Source organism: Mercenaria mercenaria, chromosome 11, assembly GCF_021730395.1.
Source record: "Mercenaria mercenaria strain notata chromosome 11, MADL_Memer_1, whole genome shotgun sequence".
Lineage (NCBI taxonomy): Eukaryota > Metazoa > Mollusca > Bivalvia > Venerida > Veneridae > Mercenaria > Mercenaria mercenaria.
In genome coordinates this window covers 9,354,681-9,371,622 of record NC_069371.1, presented here as the reverse complement: position 1 = coordinate 9,371,622, position 16,942 = coordinate 9,354,681, and the positions used below count along the sequence as shown (strand labels likewise).

Below are 16,942 nucleotides of genomic sequence, written 5' to 3'. Positions count from 1 at the left end.
TGATAAAAATGGTCACCAATATACATGTATATAGTAAAGATGATGCCAGGTTTCATCGTCCAATTTTTCACTCCACGAAAGAACAGAACGAGTGTTATTTTCTTTCTGATTTTTGGTTACAGGAGGAAGAAAAAGCAGTGGTCCCGGAGGCCAAAAACTGGTTAGTTCATGACATACTCAATTTCAAAGTTTAGCAGATTACCAAAATGAGTTCTGGAGGGATGTATGGAAGGGGGTATTAACACTTATTGAAAAGAAACAGATTAATACATGGTATGAGTTTTTATCTGAACCAGTATGGAATAATACAAAATTCAAATTAGGGGGTAAAACTCTTGAAAAGCAGCATATATTGGACAAAGGGGCCTTCTTGGTTAACGGTTTTATGAAAGTAATGGAAACTTATACTCTTTTGAAGAATTTCAAGAAGTATACAATACAAGGACTAATTTTCTGGATTATAATGAAATAATTTTCTCAATCCGCTCATATCTAGATAGCCTTCGTATTCCGCATCAGGGCACTAACCAAAAAATTCCTCTGCAACCCCTGTCTATAGCATTAATAAACTTTGGAGTTAAAGGCTGTAGAAAAATTTATGACTCTTTAAATAGCAAAACAAGCCAGCCTTCTTCTCAACACAGTTGGACACAAGAATTAAATCTAACAAACCCAATCTGGAAAAATATTTATAAATTGCTTTTTAAGTGCACAAAGGCCTCAAAACTGCAGTGGTTTCAGTTTACGATAAATCACAGAATTTTAGGTACAAACTATTTATTACCAAAAAATGGGTATGGTTAATAGCAATTTATGTTCTTTCTGTGCTCAAGAAGCAGAAACATTAGTACACTTATTTTGGGGTTGTGACATTATACATGTTTTTTTGGTTGAATGTGCAGCCATGGATAAATAGATACTGTGGAGAAAACACGGTTCTGTTTACTAAAAGCGACGTTTTGTTAGGTAACATATCTAATCAACCATTTTAAATAGTGTTGTTATAACAACCAAATTGTATATTTATCATTGCAAATTGAATGCTTGTGTTCCTGGATTGACTGTTCTAAAGAAAGAAATTACATCACTGTTTCAAACTGAGAGATTCAACGCAGTAAAATTATTTAGAATAGATAGATTTAATAAAATGTGGAGCCATTTTGCAGTGTTTGTCAGCACCAATCTGTAGAAACACAGATTCTAAAATTGAGTTACGTTTTAAATTTCACTTGATATCTTTCTCAAAGAAACCACCACCTTTTATGTACAATATTTCATTTGTATTTCAATCTAAGGCGCTTTTTTTTTCTCACCCGGTCCTCTTTGGTCTTTTAAATTTCTCCTTTTTTTCTATTTTATATATGTTTCTTGGCATTAAAATAGTGTCAAATTGAATCAAGGGAAATAACTCAAACATGTTTTTTTTCACATTCCAAGTAGAGTAATCTTTCAGTGGTCGCTATTTATTTCATTATGCGTTAGCACAGCTGAATCAATGCTTATTCTCATTTAGTTCGTGACTTAGATTATCTTGATGTGAGCTTGTATTTAGAATTCAGATTTAATAACACACGCCTGGTAAACAACAGAGCTACCTCTTTCAGAGGTATACGCTAAATCGCTCTGTCGCAACTTCCGAGGTAGTGCATGTCGCGATAAAAGAGCGTCAACAAAGGTGACTGTCATCATATTTTTTGCATTTTTACAAGCATTGTATCAAATATCAAAAATCGGGGAATGGTAGGCGATGTAGATAGAATTTAACTTTACAGAGAACTTAAACTTTGCTAATTTATTCTTGATTTGTGGTCGTGACGGTGTTAACAAGCAAGCTGATTTAGCAGTGAATTTGGCCGTTTCGTCATGAAAGCAGTGACTTTCATTTCAAATATTTGCATTTTAACTGATATTAAGAAGCAAACCAAGTAGGCAACAATCTACCCGTGCAATACATTTTTTACCGACCTGTCTCGTATTGTTCAGTACTACTGGATAATTACAATATTCACATTTAAAACGAAATGTCATTTATAAAGAAATAAAATGAAACAATGTTCAAGATTGCTGAAAACGATGTTTAACTTGAATTTCACTAGGCTGACCTAACAAAGCTGATATCAAAAGACAAACGCCTATTATTGTGAGGTTTATCGAAATCTTCCGAGACTGATAACTTAATATCGAAACAGTAGCCGCTCTCTCTCTCTCTCTCTCTCTCTCTATTTCTCTGTACGTGTAAATATTCAGCTTGTAAACTTGTCTAATACTATAATGTTTATCGTTTAAGATAGAAATCACATATAAACTTATAAAATATCACGTTGCATATAAAATGATGTCCTTTCAGTATATCATATATTCAATCTATCAAGAAATAATGTTACAACTATAAAAGGTCATTCACCTTTGTTCCTTGAATTTTGAACATATATATCTACTCTGATATGTAGAAATATGTAAGTGTGCACGCCACTCCTATTTCAACAAGAGGGATGATGTTGTCCAATATCGCTCACATGAGTTTAGTTGCTTGCTTGAACAATTAAAAGTTTCTACTAAATGAATACAGGCAGGTAATGTGTGTGATTTTCTTTTGGGAGGTGTGTGTGTGGGGGGGGGGGGGGGGTACAAACCTTCACATGTTGATAATAAAAATCGAAGGAAAATAAAAAATGGAAATCAAAATCGCTTGGAGCGAGGTGAGAGTGGGGGGATACATTTCATGTTGATAAATATTCATGGAAGGTTTTTACGGTTAAAAAAGGAAAAAAGGGAAAAAAATATGGGATGGGGGAGGGGGTGTTGACCAGGGCGGTGGGGGTGACCGGGTGTGGGTACACAACTTCACATGTTGATAATAAACTTTTCCTATATAATTCAGTGTAAAACTAGGGACCCCTCGGGCGTGGCATATATTGACCACATGATTATGATTTGAATAATTTTGGCAGAGAACCACTAGAGCATGCCACATACTGAATATCTAAGCTCTGGGCCTAATGGTTTGAAACAAGAACTTTTTAAAAAGTTTTTCCCTAAACAAGGCTAATTAAAACATATGCCCCCACCTCCTGGGTGAGACGGGGGTAATTTGAGCAATCTTGGAAAAGGCTACATACCAAATATCAAAGCCCCAGGCCATGTGGTTTTGTACAAGAATATTTTCAAAGTTTTTCTTATGTAAGTCTATATAAATCAGGTGACCCCAAGGGCGGGCTATATTTGGCCCTAGGGGGATAATTTGAGCATTCTTGGAAAAGGACTACTACTAAATGCTACATACCAAATATTAAAGCTCTAGGCCATGTGTTTTTTTTTTCGTATGTAAGTCTATATAAATCAGAAGACCCAAAGGGCGGGCCATATTTGACCCTAGGGGGATAATTTGAATAATCTTGGTAGAGGACCACTAGATTATGCTACATACAAAATATCAAATGGTTTTGGACAAGAAGATTTTCCCTATACAAGTCTATATAAACCATGTGACTCCCAGGTCGGGGCCATATTTGACCCGAGGGGGATAATTTGAACAGTCTTGGTAGAGGACTTTCAGATGATACTACGTACCCAATATCAAAGCCCTAGGCTCTGTGGTTTTGGACAAGAAGATTTTCAAACTTTTACCTATATAAGTCTTGACCCTAGGGGGATAATTTGAGCAATCTTGGTAAAGGTCCACTAGATGATGCTACATACCAAATATCAAAGCCCTATGACCTGTGGTTTAGGACAAGAATAGTTTTAATGTATTTTCCATGGCAAACAGAGTTCTGTATGGAATTCAATTCTTTGAACAACGTTCAAAGAAGGCTATCTAAGGAACATTCCTGTGAAGTTTCATCGAAATTGGCTCGGCGGTTTAGGAGGAGATGTTGTTTAAAGGAAAGTGAGGACGGACGGATGACGGATGACGGACGCCGGACGACGGACGGACGCCGGACGGTGAGCGATCAAACTGAATTGGTTTAAAGTTTCAAGTGCATATACAATATATCTCATAACTCAAAATCTCACAACCGTATGCTCTCTGATATTGTATTTATGCTTTCTCCGAGGTTCATTGTATTATCACTTTCTTCGATGTCGGATTCGACAGCGTCCAAATCTGTAGTTGGTTCATCTGGGACACGCTTTCCCAGAAAAGTATATGACTTGTCAACTGAGTTTGTGTTTGTACGTTCTACAGATTTGTCGTCTTTATTTTTGTCTTCTAAGATAATATCAACATCTTTTACGGTGTAAACGGGTTCTGACGCCGGATAACTTGAAGTTGCATTTGCAGAGCTAGGTGTCTCAACATTCGAATTATTCCGATATTCATTTGTATAAGCCACATTTTCGTATGACTGATCCCCGGCAATTACGCTCACAATAGGCGTTTTGTCATCCGTGTCAACAACGTGTGCGGGACCCAGCCCTTTAGAAGAGTTAGCTGCTTTACGTTCTCCCTTTATGAGCAATATAGTGAGAAATGCTGCCGTTGAAATAATATTCACTATAAGTCCAGCAAATACACAAATAAATGACCAAGAGAGCACCATGGTTGGCCACATTGAATGGTATTCCTGCAAGTTTTGAAGACTGCTGTCTGTATGATCGAACGTATAAAACGCAGCTAAAAATCAAAAGAAATTTATTAACAAGCAAATATTAATGGAAACAATAAAAATGTCTGTTAAGTGTACATATTATAAATATATATACTTCTGGTTAACATTTAACTGTTTTCTCGTTCAAAGCAAGTTCAAAGCTTGTTAGTGCACTCGAGAGTATTTCAATTCAGTTTCATGTTTACAGTGGAGTGGGATGGAGAGGTGTGTCTTTTATTTCAGAGTAGCTCGGCCATGTTGCCCACACCCGTTCATTCTGGAAAAAAACGTTGGCAAAAGCGCATTCACCAATGACGAATGCCCTTAGTATGCTGGTTATAATAAAACCCTTACTTCAACTATATAATTTCCAGCAGTGAAGATGTTTTGAAGACTGGTTTATAATGATTATCTAATAAAAACGTTTACTTTTTTACTAATAGGCTTTCGTAATACTTTTGAAACCTTGTTTGCAATACAGCGAACGATTATTAACATTACAGGAGTTGATTATAAAACAATACAACACACTTACACAGAAGCATAAGTGACATGATAATGAAAGACGTTACACCAACAAAAATATGTATAGCTCGGATATACAATATCAGACATAGTAACGTATTAGCTCCCGCAATGGACAGCACCAATATCTGTTCTTCTCTTAATTTTAAAGAGGAAGCTGAAAAGAGATATCATAAATACCGTCAAATTTCTGTCAAAAGTGCTTCCTTTTACAGGGAATGAGTTTTACTATAGTTTAAAACAAGCAACATCAGATTGCCGTGACAAACAGAACTTGTTTGTGTGAAATGTTGTTACGTCCCAAATGACATTAAAAAAACGTGACAAATCTATCTAGAACAGTAATGAATGCTTTCTTTTAAAACGTTTAGTGTTACTTCTTGTCGCAAAATTCGGAAAGGCGATGTTTGGGAGTTTACGTGCATAAACAGGTTTACCGTCGACCATGCTAAAACACAATTATAAAGATGTTAACTGCATCGCCACTTTCATTGGAAAATCGTTAAAACTGCTAATAAATATGTTTTTGTAGCGTTGTAACGTATTAAATTTACATTCATACGCCTGCGACCTACAGAAGAGGGTATGTTTAGCTTAGTCTGTCGGTCGCTAGTCTAAATGGTTTTCCTGAATGTGACCAGATAAGGTATACTCCTCGTGTGATGATGACTATAATGAAAGGCAGATCTCCGGGGGTCAATACGCCAAAGGACAATGTCAAAATGACCTTGACATTGATAACAATTTCTGATCAACACAGTTATTAGTCTTCTTAGCATTGCTGACTAAGCAGGTGACCCCTATTTGAGGAACGGTATATTAATAAAGGTCAATGTCAATGTGCTCTTAGCATGAAAATGGGTTGAAATCATCCTTGTTGATTTAAGGGTCACCAGATCAAAACTAAACAGTAACTCTGAACGCCAACATTAAACTGTTTTGTTTTTTTTTGCTTCAGTTGTCATCCCCGGACCAGGGATTAAAGTTCTTTGGGTGAATCGATCTTCCTATGTCAGCATCTTTTGTGAATAGACGTCTAGCTAATTGACAGACCAGCAATGGACAATTAAACATAAGTAAGAAATACACATGACATATTAATGGCATATAACCTTTCATTCAGTTGTAGACTTTGTATCAGTGTTGTGCGAATTACAGAAATATTTCATTAAGGTGTTGATTGATACGTTTATTTCTTTCATCCTTTCATAGTATATCGATCTACGGTTGTGGCCGACATGTGTTTATTTTTTGTAAGCTTGTGGTACTTAAGTAAGCTTGTTAACGTAAATCCTTTACTTAACACGGATTACGGACTAAGGAATGCATTATACTGAAATCATCTTAATCGTTTAATATTTATTCAGTGTAGCAGAATGCGGTCTTTCATGCACAAAAATGTGTTCATGAGAGAAAAAGAGATCGCATGCATTTAATCTGAACAGAAAAGGTCTATTAAATGAAATTGAATTAGTAAGCACATGTCATAATATACAGAGAAAACCATACTGAAATTCATGAATGCGGTTTGGCGGTTGGGAGTGGAGTTTAGGAGGTTAACATATGAATGAGATACTGTTTTATTACAAGTCCGACTGCAGTTTGATGCTACCTCCATATCGGACAAACAGTTTAGGAGAACATACGCTGAAAGGTTTCATCTTTAAAAATGACCAAAGAACAATAATTCTTTGAAAAATTATCGAAATGTTGCATAGTGACGAGCGTGCCCTACTTTCATCTCTATATTAAGTTTCACCAAAACCATACCAATTATCCGCCTGAGGAGGAGACGTACTAACTAAAACAATTTCTGAATGGTAACAACTCCATTATATAGGAAATCATCAAACATGGCATTGACGAGGAAACACAGAGTTACACTTAATACATAACATTACTTTGAAGTTTTATCAAATCCGACCTGCGGTTTAGTATTAGGTTCATAACGGGCAATCGAACTGGAAGATTGCGATGATATGCGCATAATCAATATTGTGAAATTCTACCAAAATGCAATAAGCAAGTGAGAAGGATATATGCAGACAGTGCCAGAAACTATTTTGCGCCTCTCGGACAGGCAGACAAACCCCTCCCCCATATTAGGAGCAAAATAACTAAATATTAAATATCGCTCATATCATCCCTTCATAATAAATAAGCTTAACTGGGAACATTTTGTACATCATTGAAATAAAGTTTAGCTACTTATCACCAAATAAGAAGTACCTGCATCTGATTCGGTGTATAATTATATATCTGTTACCTTCTTCAATGAGTGTTCCGTCTTCATACTCTACTTTTTGACTGAAGAGTCCCATGTTTACATGCAGTACATTCGAATCTGAAACAAAAATCATTGTAATAAATCTATAAGAAGATACGTTTGAGCCAGTAAAAGAACAGACTCGCTTTGATTGAGTCTGTTCAGAAGTAATGAAATGTATGACACCCCTCACGTGATGTTTATGCATGTTGGTGCATGGACACATATCGGTGATTCTTTTTCCCGCAATATAATGTTACATATTAGTATAATAGTAAGTTAGTAACATTTTCTAATGCTACAAATGAGGAAAACAGTACAGAAAAGGTGAATCAAAAATAAGTTTAAGACTGTTGATAAGCTCTTAATAGTACAGAAGTCACATCATTAAGCGGTAAAAAGTGACACGTCCTTTTTATTATAGCATCTGTGAGAGAAGAACAAACTTCATAACGAAAACATGCCGTGTTATGATTCCATCGTAACATACCATAAAAAGTGAATACATGTACTCTGGAAGTGCCTAGTGGTAACTTATTGACATAAGATTTTTGCAAGATAATAATCATTATCAAACCAAAAAATATTGTGCAGAAAAGAATAAACCGTTGCAACACTTCTGAAATAATGCAGAAAATTTACATCACCAATATGGAACTTTTCACCACTCTATCATTTTCTTTTCAGTGTCATATATAGATCTACATTCTATGCCAAACTTGGTGGAACTGAACATGTTAAAAAAATACATTCAAGCTGGGGGCGGGTTACTGAGCTTTAAACGTGATTTATGCACACGGAGATCAGCGCTGAACAAGATGGAACGACGTCTCTCGATCAAGATGGCCTCCTTTAATATGGCAACACATAAATATACTCGTATATATCGTTTCTCTAATTTATTCCTAATACTAAATGTAACTTTAACGGCTGGAAATTGGAGTCTTTGAAATATGAGGCAGAATTAATTTACTTTGAGTCTATATATCTAAAGACTCCGGGGAAAGGTTCTTATTTAGTATTGTTTCTGTTAACAGTAGAACAATTATTAAGAGAGCATGGATGTGACATAAATAATTATCATGGCGTTTTTCTTTCTTGTAAAAACATAGTGGTAATCAATACAGCGTCAGGATATGCTAGGTATTTATGTGGTTTTGCTTTCTTTATTCTACTTACTGCACATATAAGCCATCAAATATAGAAAACTGTGTCAGACATGTTTGAATAATAACGGAGTCTGTGTGTATAAAGCTCCTTTTTAAGCTGTTTGCAGAAACTGGGAGTATATTCCCAAGATTTTTTAAACATATATATATCTATTTCAAATGGAACAAAGTAGCGAGTCACCACACTACACTTAAAGACTGCAATACATTGGAAGTAAACTTAACACAATAAAAGCAGTCGCGGGTTGACGACAGGAGATAAAAAGTTCAGCACAAAACAAACCCGATAGTACAGGCTTCAGCGGGACTCTGGTATACAGATATATATAGAATGGACTCCAGGATCCCAAAGGACTAGAACATTTAAACAACACGGAATCAAAATATGCATGTTTGGAATTCAATACCAAATGAAATTTGCTCCACATGTTCTCTAACATCTTTTAAAAATAAGTATAAAAAGTATATCTTACAGTTGACTGCTTAAAGAATCTCTTTGATTATATCAGCTGAATAATAATTATGCCATTATAATATAATTATGCATGTAAATATTATGTCACTAATTGATTGCCTAAATGGAAATTGTATACTAGTAATCTCTTTTAAAAGATATTTTTCCAAGAATGAATGTGATATTAATTAGGTTATGTGATAGTGTAAATTAAATTGTATTTGGTTGTTGTTGTTGTTGTTCAGAAGGTCACATTTAAAATTAAGATGTATTGTTTGTACTTTGTACTGATCTATATCTTCATGTGCTATCTTCCATAAATATAGTTGCTATTATTATTATTATTATAATTATTATTATCATCATCATTATTATTATTATTATACCTGTCATATTTTCGCGAACATCCCATGTTCTGTCGACTGCATCAGGTATCGGTTTATCACGTGATCCAGTACACCAAAAGTCAGTAACGAAGCCCAGAATATGGGCTCCCATTCCGAGGAGAATGAATGACAGAGCGAAATATGAAGCAACTGTAAGCTTGCTTGTCATCGTGAGTCAGCTAAAACAGAAAATGAAACAATTACATTAAATGAATGACATATTGTGTTGGGTAAATTGCCGTATATTCTAGTATATATATAGCAGTCGCGAATACTAGTATTAAATATAATACAGTACACATTTCTTTCTGAAACAACCTGTCGTACAATTATGCACTCGTGTCTGTGAATTTATGTCGTTTAACAGAATATCATTTTCATATAAAGTAGCGAATTTACAATTCATTTGTTGTAGTTGTATCAGTCGCACGTTTTATTGTCGATAAATGGGATTTAAATTATCACAACAGATAACCTCGAGATACTGTGTTAGGCGCAGGGTAGATAAATTAAATTTGTAAATCTTAAAGTTTGAAATGGATATAGTATGGTGTTCCGTTTGGACCATCGAGATTTTTATTCCTGAACCCCATACCTCGGATGTCGAAATCACGAAACTTTGATGGTGAAAGTCGAAACAACGATTATAAAAGTCGAGACCGATGTTGAAAGTCTAAACTACGATGACGAAAGTCGAAAGCATGATGATGAAAACACGAAACCACGATGGTGAAAATGCGAAATAACATCGCGTTTTGATCATCATGTTTTCGTGATTTGGACTTTCGTCATTGTAGTTTTTAGTTTTCACTATCGTGATTTCGACTCTCATCATCGTAGTTTCGTGATTTCGACTTTCGGGGTATGGGATTCAGAAATAAAAAAATATCGACACCAAAATATAGCTATGTTTGGCGCATCTACCTAAGATGCTGCTATATTGGATATTTTAAAGTTTAAAATGGATCATGTACACAAACAGTAGCGTTGTTTGGCGCATGATGACAAAGATTTTCGGGAGCAAGTCATTACACGTGGTCAGATAAAAATGTATACTAGTAGTACAATAACCATTTTTTGTAAAGGACTTTACGACTGTTTCTTCATACATCTTCATTCTTTATTTATGCGAGACATAAAGTATTTAGGGAAAATGTTTATCTTTGTCTGTAAATATGTTTCAAAATCAATGTTAACATCTTTAAAGAAAAGTTATAGTTTAAAAGGTATACTCTGATCCGGCAACGTTAAATCAGTTTTGGTAACGACAAAATGTAGTTATATATTAAAAAGAAAGCTTGCACTCTTTCATCTCATCATACAGCTAAAATGTACAAAGAAATAATACATAATTTATGCGAAAGACACAAAAATGACAACCTGTCAGTATAAAAAAACTAATAGTACAGTACAACTTGTATCATTAAAGGTGGTTAATCAGATTTTGGTCAACGAATGGATTTGTTCAAACCTTAAAACAACTGATCATTTACACTTATGTATGTTCATTGAGTTCTTAATACAGGCTGAATTTTCACTGGAACTATTTTTAAAATTATATTTTTTTTCCTATCCTGGTTGCCCGGCCACGATAACGTAATTACGTAACCACTCTCGAGTGAGTCCGCACCCTGAAAAAAACAGTAGTGGTGTCATATGAGAAGGCGTGGTCGTGACCCCAGCCGGGCTCGAACTAACGACCTCCTGGTTGAGCAGCCAATAACACCATAACCACTAGACCACCGCTCCCCTTCACCAGCGTTCAAAGTGCATATGCATAAACAGTGACATTTTCGCTGAATAAAATCATTGTCGTTCAGATGCTTACCATTTAACAGTCGTTCTACGTACTTTTGATATAATTCATACACTTCTAACTTCCAGACATTCGTTTTATTGAACGATAAACTAGTGCTTTAAATTCATACAGCAACATCTATTAATTATTTAGAAAGAATGTTTTACAGTGTAAAATGGGAATTGCACTCTATCTGATGACTTTTACAATAACCTGCTCATTTGCTTGAACAGACCCAGTCCAAGGAGAAACCTTAAATTGATATATATATTCTCCGCCAAATATAGCATCCTGCTACGCCAAACATAATATCTTGCTACGCCGAACATAGCATCCTGTTAAGCTAAGCATGTCATCCTTTGCCGAACAAAGCATCCTGCTACACCGAATATAACATCGTGTTATGCTGAGCATAGCATCCTGTGCCGAACATAGCATACTGCTACGCCGAACATATCATCCTGTTAAGCTAAGCGTGTCATCCTTTGCCGAACAAAGCATCCTGCTACACCGAATATAGCATCCTGTTATGCTGAGCATAGGATCCTGTGTCGAATATAACATCCTGCTACGTCGAACATAGCATCCTGCTACGCCAAACATGGCATCCTGCTACGCCGAACATGGCATCCTGCTACGCCGAACATAGCATCCTGTTACGCCAAACAAAGCGTCCTGTGCCGAACACAGCATCCTGTTACGTCGAACATTATTGAGTTTAATCGCTAAAGATTAAACTGTTTATCTAGCACAAAAGAATTATTAGTTAATTGATTTTTAATATGATGACGTAATATAATGAGAAGCAAAGTGTAATAGAATCTAGTGCATTAACATAAGAACATTAGCTGCAAGATTTATGACATTTGTTGGCGTTTTTAACGCATAAAAATCCGCTCTGCTACCGTTTCCGGAGCAGAATTTTAGGTACAAAGACTTATAGATTATCATCATTGCATTTATTCATAAAGTTATTCAAAATTATGTATTCACAGCCATGGCCAATATATGCCACTATCTAAAAATAAATTTCATCAAACTTTATTTGTTGTCTGTTTCTTTTGTTGCTGGATAAAGCATTCTGCTACGCCTAACATAGCATCCTGCTACGTCGAACATAGCATCCTGTTACGCCAAACAAGGCGTCCTGTGCCGAACATAGCATCCTGCTATGCCGAACATAGCATCCTGCTACGCCGAACGTAGGATCCTGCTACACCAAACATAGCATCCTGCTACGCCAAACATAGCCTGCTGCTACACTGAACATAGCCTACTGGTTCGTCGGACATAGCTTTCTGGTTCGTCGAACATAGCACACTGCTTCACCGAACATAGCATACTGGTTCGTCGAACATAGCATACTGCTACGCCGAACATAGCATTCTGCTACGCCGAACATAGCATTCTGGTTCGCCGAACATAGCATACTGCTACGCCGAACATAGCATATTGCTGCGTCGAACATAGCACACTGCTTCGCCGAACATAGCACACTGCTTCGTCAAACATAGCATTTTGCTACGCCGAACATAGCATTCTGCTTCGTCGAACATAGCTCTCTGCTACGCCGAACATAGCATACTGGGTCGTCGAACATAGCATCGAGTGCCGATATAGCATCCTGTTACGCTAAACGTAACATCCTGTGTAAACCATAGCATCCTGCTTCGCTGATCATAGCATACTGCTACGTCGGCTTCTTGTGCCGGACATACCATTCTGCATTGCCGAACATAGCAACGTGCTCCTTTATAGCATCCTGTACCGAACATAGCATCTTGCGTCGAATATAGCATCCTTCTGCTCCGAACATAGCACCCTGTGTTGAACAAAGCATCCTGTGTCAGACAAATCATCCTGTTGCGCCAAACATACCATTATGAGTCGACCATAGCATGTTGCTGTGCCAAACATAGCATACTGGGCCGAAATAAGCATCCTGTGCCGAACATATCCATTTACCAAGTGTGAACAAATATACAAGTAATTAATATTGATAGTCATAGTTGCCGGAAAAGAATCACGGCGGCTAAGGGACGACGTAGAAAAGCGGGATTATCATTGCTTTTCCATAGTGCTTCACCTGTAAGGGGCCACTTCCTTCGGTTTTTTTTTTCAGCGAACATCATTAACGCTGACAAAAATTAGCCACATTATTTCATTACACTACGTTTTGGTCACTTGTACTGATGACCATGTTGCCAGTTAATTAACTATCCTAAATATATCTATGTCTATTTTCAAATTTACTCACATGTATTTCGATAATTCCGTATTGACTTTTTGCCTAACTAGACAGCGTTACTGTACACAAGAAATAAAATATATTTCTACACATTCAACATAAACTTCCTTGCTGCTTATCTGTATAGGCCTGCATTTGTATTTCAACAAGCATTTATTTAAATGTTTTATTTTACCACTGTTACTAGGAAGCGATTGTAACTGTATCTCTATAAAGTTTACTTTATTAGTCTGGGTAGATGTTGAAATTTGCCAACAGATAATTCTTTCCTGGCATAAACAATCGTAAGGATTTTTTAAAATATAGACATAAAACCGCCATACTGTGCCATACTATGATACAAAGGCATGCTGATTTGTGTTCAATTCTTGTATAAAAGGTCTTGCTGCAAAACAATATTGTCAGGTATTTACAGGTGATTACTAGTAACTTTATATCGATATATCAGTGGAGATATTGCGTAACTTGAGAGGCACAATATCAATCTGCGCAACAAACAAAATAGTTTAAAGCGTAATAATCTATGACATACAGGGATAATGCTATTTATGTGAATGAAATACATTTGTTTCTAAGAAGATATGGTGCACAGTAAAATGATGTAACACATCCGATATCAAAACATGAAAAAAGAGTAAGTAATGGCCGATGTTATTCGCGTCCTTTCTCGGAGTTACATCACGCTCCAGAAGTAGAACTCGTGAATATTTCTGAAAAGAAGTCCAAGAATATTCCTATTATCAAAATAAAATGATTTTTTCTACAAATACAATATACAAATAAAAAGGGTATTATTTGTATCTTATCAGTCATTGGGACATTATTGTCCCTATCAACCATACTTCTCTTTTATGTCCGCTTCCTTATTTGTTTTATGTCTGTATCCTTGTTTTTAGGTTTAGAAATATTTTGTTCGTTGAAATTTATCCAATATTATTCGCACGTTTTTCTTTAAAAAGTTTTGAATTTTCTCCATTGGTCAAGCTTGTTTACTACACCGTAGTTCATATCTGGGTCTGATTTTTATTTTGCAGGCATGTATACATTTTGTTTGAGTAAACTTAAACATAAACGTGACTGCATAAATTATCTTAATTTATTATATTTTTCTTCATTTTTACACGATCTATTACCGTACTGGATACAATAAATGGACGGTTCAATATATGGCGCAAATTTTTATAAAGGCAACCATCCGTATGAAATTATTAATTTATTTAAAAGTCGTTTCGTGCACCTAGAGGTTTATTTGGTATAATTGCAAGATATATCTGGACTAGTCGTCTATCGGCTTGTCCAACATGCCATTAAATAACCTAATATTTTACTATTTGCTCGTAACTAAAATTATATTGACAAATATATGGGGTAATATGATATAGCTGCCGTGGAGAATTGCATAATTACACATTTATAACATACTTTTAACATTAGATAGGCGTTTTATTACATACTTAGTGTGTGCAAATTAAATATATTGAAAAACTAGTTGAGCAGATAACCAGCAAAATGATAACGTAATTTACCCCCATTATCTCTTGTATTACAAATACCGTATTAATAGGTAAATGACCCTCTTCCGACTACGTATCAGACTGGTCTGATAATTATTGTGTTACAGCAAAAAAGATCAGGCCCCCAATTTCACGAAGAAATCTTAAGTAATTACTTAGTAAAGTCTGTTATTTTAAAATCGTGTTATTGCAAAGGTTATTTGCATAGGTTACTGTTATTTAATGTTGATTTTTTTCTATAACAATGTATTTATAGCTAAATTATACCATGGTTGATAGTATTTGCATTAAAGCGTATAACAACACACTAGCCACGTCATAAGCCCTACCGTACGTTAAGCAAGGCTTAAGGTAGATACATAGACTACTTACTATACTGTAGGCCTCTGTGACAGCAAACCTTGCCGAAACGAAACACAAGGTTTGCTGTATCACACTGGTCATAGCTTTCGCGTTGGAGCCGCCGCTTCTGCGAAAGCTATGGCCAGTGTGATCCAGCAAACCTTGTATTTCGCTTCGGCAAGGTTTGCTGTCACAGAGGCCTACAGTATAGTTAGTAGTCTATGTATGTACCTTAAGCCTTGCTTAACGTACGGTAAGGCTTGTGATGTGGCTAGTGTGTTGTTATACGCTTTAATGCATCGCGTAGCGAAGTTCCGTATGCATAGTGTTATGCATAAAGAAATAAGCAGCTTAATTGTTTGTATCTATGATATATTATTTGTCTGTAGAACTATACCTACATATCACAAGTCATATCTATATGCTTAAGGGAGTATTGCAAGTTCAAATTATCATATGTGTAGTTTACCCTATTGACACTGCAATATTGTACACTAGTTTATACGTTGTATTTCAATGCAGATTTACCACATCCTTTTGCCCGTATCTGCAGGCTACGATTATTTTTCATCTTAAAGGAGTTTAAATACTGTAATGTAACTCTTAATTGCATTTCACTGAACTCAGTTCGTGCCGTTTCAAATCATATGAGATTATATAATTAATGACAATGTATGCTTCATTAATAGTACAGTAATGCCAGTTTAGAGCCAGTGCAAAAGTTATTTCAATGCAGTTCGTTAGCTCATCCTCTTTATTTAAGATATTACAGGCTTTGTTTCTCTATGCAATAATCAATAACATTTATATGTATTTTTATGTTTTTGTGTGCGAGTGTAACTATGTGTATGCTTGTGTATATGCGTGTGTGCGTGTGTGCGCGTTATTTGAATGTGTCACGTTGTGTTTGGTAATACATCTGTTTGTAACAAAACACTTCATGTATACGTTACAAGAAATAAACCTTGGATCTTGAATCTTTGTCTACAGTACTTAGTTCAGTCGAGCAAATACGGTTTTTCTATTTAAGCGTAAGTATTTGCTTAAGAATATTTCTTATTTCTATACTTTATTTTCTGCAAAATTAAGAATGGTCAACATCGAAGACGCATAAAGGGCAAAAACAAGCATTTGAAATAAAAGACATATCTAAGCAATTACTAAAGTTTTTTTCGTGAAATTGGGGTCAGATTTTAAATGATTGCTCTGTGACCGGCAAATATGTTGGCGTGCATTATATCCTGTAGCTAGAAATACATCTAAATAACAGAGAAGCTTTAGTTCTCTTACATAAATAAATAAGAAACATAAAACCCTACCTGTATTATAATCCTGAATGTAACAATAGTTTCCTTCGTGCAACAATAGTAGGTTACTCCAGCAGAATGCTGCCAGTGTAGATCAATTTTCTCGATGTTTTAATATTCATATCAAGTTTCCATAAATGTTGAAAGAAAATATCCATGTGAAATTTTCCTCAATATTAAGCGCATTTTACGTTTGAAATATCTATTGATATTAGATCCACATCATGGCGGAGATATATAACATATTATATTTATCTTAATAAAACCAATACGAATTCATAAACTCCTTAAGCGTTCAAATAAGCATGGAAGGGCATGAAGAATAGAATGTATATATCAAT

At 35.5% G+C, this 16,942-nt stretch overlaps 1 protein-coding gene across 3 annotated transcripts; it reads right to left on the bottom strand.

Annotated features, from left to right (window-relative positions):
- Window positions 1–81: 81 nt before the first annotated feature.
- On the bottom strand, window positions 82–16,928 carry LOC123531796 (uncharacterized). Of its 3 annotated transcripts, none has more exons than XM_053518514.1 (5): window positions 14,281–14,459; window positions 9,393–9,571; window positions 7,384–7,461; window positions 5,128–5,274; window positions 82–4,618 (listed from the first exon to the last, which is right to left on the bottom strand). In XM_053518514.1, exons 2-5 carry the CDS (start codon window positions 9,559–9,561, stop codon window positions 4,014–4,016), a joined length of 999 nt encoding a protein of 332 aa, XP_053374489.1. In that variant the 5' UTR covers window positions 9,562–9,571; window positions 14,281–14,459; the 3' UTR covers window positions 82–4,013. The 3 variants fall into 3 exon arrangements, with proteins under 3 accessions (XP_053374489.1, XP_045168983.2, XP_045168982.2); XM_045313048.2 differs by lacking the exon at window positions 14,281–14,459 and adding an exon at window positions 13,448–13,624; XM_045313047.2 differs by lacking the exon at window positions 14,281–14,459 and adding an exon at window positions 16,614–16,928 and having other exon boundaries at window positions 83–4,618.
- Between the last annotated feature and the right edge of the window lie 14 nt (window positions 16,929–16,942).